The sequence below is a fragment of the Trichosurus vulpecula genome, chromosome 8 (genome assembly GCF_011100635.1).
Source record: "Trichosurus vulpecula isolate mTriVul1 chromosome 8, mTriVul1.pri, whole genome shotgun sequence".
NCBI lineage: Eukaryota > Metazoa > Chordata > Mammalia > Diprotodontia > Phalangeridae > Trichosurus > Trichosurus vulpecula.
The window spans coordinates 181334109-181338209 of NC_050580.1; the positions used below are offsets into that span (position 1 = coordinate 181334109).

Genomic DNA, 4101 nt, shown 5'->3' on the forward strand with positions numbered 1-4101 from the left:
ATGCTTGTGGGGGCACCCTCTAGCAAGTTTTCTGAGACTTAAAGTCTTGGAGAATTTTCTGGGAGCCTAAGTAATTAGGCTCATGATCCTACTTACATGATCACACAGCTAGTATGTGTTAGAGATGGGTCTTGAGAGCTCCAAGACCAGGCTTCTCTCTACTATGCCATCCTAACTCTCAACAATCATGAAACTTGTGATTTCATTGATAGATGGCACTCTCAAATAAGAGAAACTTCCTCTGACAATTTGGTACCTTCTCTGCAACATATAATCTGGGACAGAAAGCCCCATCCTAGAGCAATGAGGGCTTAAGTGACTTTCCCAGGGTCACATAACCAGTACGTGTTAAAGACAAAATTAGAACCTAGGTCTTACCAATTCCTAGGCCATGCAACGATACCCCTGTGACATATTTTCTCGAACTGGAAAGCCAGATAACCATAATGGACAGTTAAATTGAGTAAAGACCAAAAGGCCTGGTTTCCCCCAGAAAAGAATTAAACTAACAAGAGCTAGAGAGAATACTAAAAACATTTAAATTCAGGTGTGCAGCTACAGGTCAGCTACAAACAAGAGAGGTGTGGGGGTGTAAGCAATGAGCAGAACTGTCTGATGATTGAACAGTTGCCAGTCATTTTCCAATCTTAGATCATTTCCTTTCCTGATGATTGGATGTGTTTCAGTCTCCAAATGGCCTGATTTTATAAAATTGGTGGGTGTAGGAGCAAGAACAGGCTGAGAATATACCCAAAGAGCTGGAAGGTAAGAGGGTGGAAGGAGGGGACAGAACTATATATAAGGATACAGAGTAAACTAGGAGATTCCTTACTGTTTCTTCTGTAGCTCAGCTTCAGCATCTGATAAAGGGAAGGAAACCTTAGGTGGGAAGGGAGACTCAGGGAGGGTAAAAGGGGAGAGGCAAGAATTTGAAGAGAGCCTTGGAAGCTACTCTGGTGCTTAGGTAAGTTATATCAGTATTGGGAGTACTGGAAGAAATACCATCCTAGATGGAAGGGACCAGTCTGTGGAGGTCTGACTTGGATTCAGAGCTTGATGCACCCTTGCTCAGCTGTCTTTAGATCTGGTAAGCAAGAAAACCCATCACTAGGTATCTGACATCCCCTAGCCTACCTTGGGGTTGGTTTAAGTTCAAATATAACTGGGTAAAAGAATAGTTTATCAGCTGCAGAAGTGGCTTATTGAGGCAAGACCTAACTCTAACAAGCATCATCTGGCCTGGAGATATAAAAATAAATATTCCCCTCCCTGAATTGGCTTGGAGATATGGAATAGTTGACAGGAGTGAGAGAGTTTCTTCCTGGTTTGGCGGTGAGGTAAGGGCATAGATTTCACAACGAGGAAAAATTGCAAGAGAATCAGAGCCATAAATGTACTATTGTACATTTTGCTTCATCTCCTTATAGGATCATAAGCATTACTGCTGAATGGGACCTAGATCATCTTAATCTAACACTCTCATTTTACAGAGGAGAAAACTAAGGCCCAGAAAAACTGAGTGACTTTCCCAAAATAAGGAAAACAATGTCAGAACAAAGACCAGAAACCATAGTCATTAGAAACCAAGCCAGCGTTTTTTTCCAAACACTTAGCAGTCTCCTATTATAATCCTCTACACAGAGTGAGGTTTGGACCAGGTTTCCCTATTGCTGAGGATATTTCTCAGATGTTTAAAGGCTAAATCCATTTGCTCCAAGTGAGAGGAAAAAAATAAAGGCTATTCTCACAGAATCTTGCTTCATCCATCACTTGGAGCTGTAGAATTTATGATCACATTCTCACTAGACTGTGATTGTAATCTCACTGAAGAGAAGTGTATTTGTATGAATTTATGTTACTCCTGGCCTTCTACCTTGGAGTCGTTGTGGTCATTTATGTCCTAAGGGAATACTTGAGCAACTTCCATCTTTCCCCACTAAGGTGCTACATGTGGAAAAAGTCTCAACTTCACCTATTCCACTAATTTCCAACTCTAGCTCCTGTCAGTTATAGAAGAAAGACATTCCTAGAGCCTCTTCGACCTGAGGAAGAGGCAGATCTTGTTTCTGTAGAAACCACGGCACAGGACCTGGGAAGGGGAAGGCCCCAGAACTATGATAGGATGTCTTGGGCCAGTGTGGGCTATAAGAGAAAGGCCACTGGTTCTTGAGTCAGAGGAGCGGGATTCATGTCCTGCCTCCCCCGTTGACCACCTGTGTGGCCCTAGGAAAAACATTTAACCTCCCCCGGCCTCTGTTGTCTCATCTGTAAAATGAGGAGGTTGAAGGCAGTCATTTCTAAGGTCCCTTCTAGTTCTAGTTTCATGATCTGAGGATCCCAAAGTAAGGTCAGAAAGTAGAATAGAAAGCACTGGAAATATATGAAACATAAGGAGAAGGATACTTTGTCACATGTAGATGAGGGAATGTGGAGAAGGAAGACACCAAGGGACAAGACTGGAAGGATTTAGGGAGATGAGTGTCTTAAAAAAAATAGGTTCCTACCCCTCTTCCCTCCTGCTTTTCTCCCTTTCTTTTCTCCCAGGGAAAATGAAGTTGGTCCTGCTGAAGACCTTTCCTGTGATGCTGCTGTTGCTGCTGGGGCTAGGGCTGGGCTTGGGCCTGGGCCTGGGGCTTTGGCTGACTTCCACAAAGCCAGAGGAAAACCAGGAGCTGCTGAACCTGCTCTGGGACAGTGACTCATGGGAGGAGGCAGAGACCACAGAGGATACAGGAGACATCAAAGCTACAGAACCACAAGAGTCTGGCAAGAATGACATGCTATTGGGTGAGGTGAAAATGTCATTGGCAGAGGCCAGTGAAAAGGAAGCTACAGGCCATGAGACACCAGTAACTGAGGAGTTGTTTCAAAAGGAGGCTATATTCTACTCAAGGCAGCTCAAGAATAGTAGGGACTGCAATGTCATGATGGCCCAGAAATTATCAGGGCCAAAGGGCACCTGTAAGGAGAAGCACACCTTCATCCATGAGCACTACGACAAAGTGAGAGCCATCTGCGCCACCCCAAATATTCCTTGTAAGGAAAAGGGGAATAACTGTCACCAGAGCAGAGAACCTTTGCAATTGACTGTCTGCCAACTGATCCACGACATGGTCTCAAGCCATAAGTGCAAATACCAAAGCATTCCCATGACCATGAACATAATCATTGCCTGTGATGGGATGAACCCCCGGAATTTTAAAGAACATGCCTAATAATGGAGGCATCTCTTCTTTTCCTTTCTCCTGTTTGTTCTCACTCTAAAGACATAGAAAAATTGACTCCAGATCCCAATGAGAATATAGAGATTATGTCCCTCACTTCAGATGAAATCATATTTGTAAGACGTTCTTAGTGCAGTGCTTGACAAATAATAGATATTGTATAAATACTTACTCCTTCCTCCCCCTCTTGCCCTTCCCTTCCCTCTCACTTCCTAAATTAATAAACTGAGGTCAAGAAACTTTAAGAGAATTGCCCAACATGCTCTTCCTTCTCTTCCCACGCCATAGACACACACACATACATACAGACACACACACACACATACATACACACAGACACAGACACAAAGACACACACACACACACACACACACACACAGACACACACACACACACACACACACACACCCCTTAAATGATTTTGCAAGGAAGGCCACCAGAAGATGTGCCAACGACCTGGGTTCTCACCCTTCGCTGCTTTTATCACCCCTTCAGCAATCACCCTAGTGAGGTCTTCTAGAAAATGGGACACATCTTTGACCCTTCAGAAGATGGAGGCAAGGAAAGCAAAGCTATTAAATTTCCTTTTTTTTCTCTTGGCATGAGAGGTAATGAAAAGGCATGTCCAGTGTTGGGATTCTGCCCCTGCCCAACATCCTCTCCCAATCAAGGAGCAGGTATAAATGATATAGAGCTACTGCTCTAGTCTTGATCCTCTGAGTTTCTATTTCAGGGGAAACTTGGGTTTGGTAAAAGTCGAGATAAACTGAGTCTCTTTGCTTTTGTTGCAATTAAAGTGGTTACAATTGTGTGACAACTATAGATAGATAATAATTCAGCTCCAGCTGAAGGGGAAAAAAGGCAAAGATAGCAAACG

At 43.5% G+C, this 4101-nt stretch overlaps 1 protein-coding gene across 1 annotated transcript; it reads left to right on the top strand.

Moving 5' to 3' along the window:
• The first annotated feature begins 2549 nt into the window (after positions 1 to 2549).
• On the top strand, positions 2550 to 3215 carry LOC118829714 (inactive ribonuclease-like protein 10). Its single transcript, XM_036736620.1, has one exon. It carries the CDS (start codon positions 2550 to 2552, stop codon positions 3213 to 3215), a length of 666 nt encoding a protein of 221 aa, XP_036592515.1.
• The last annotated feature ends 886 nt before the right edge of the window (positions 3216 to 4101 follow it).

Bases quoted from the DNA above. Each gene is read 5' to 3' on its own strand.
- LOC118829714 (XM_036736620.1), top strand. From the start codon at position 2,550: ATGAAGTTGGTCCTGCTGAAGACCTTTCCTGTGATGCTGCTGTTGCTG.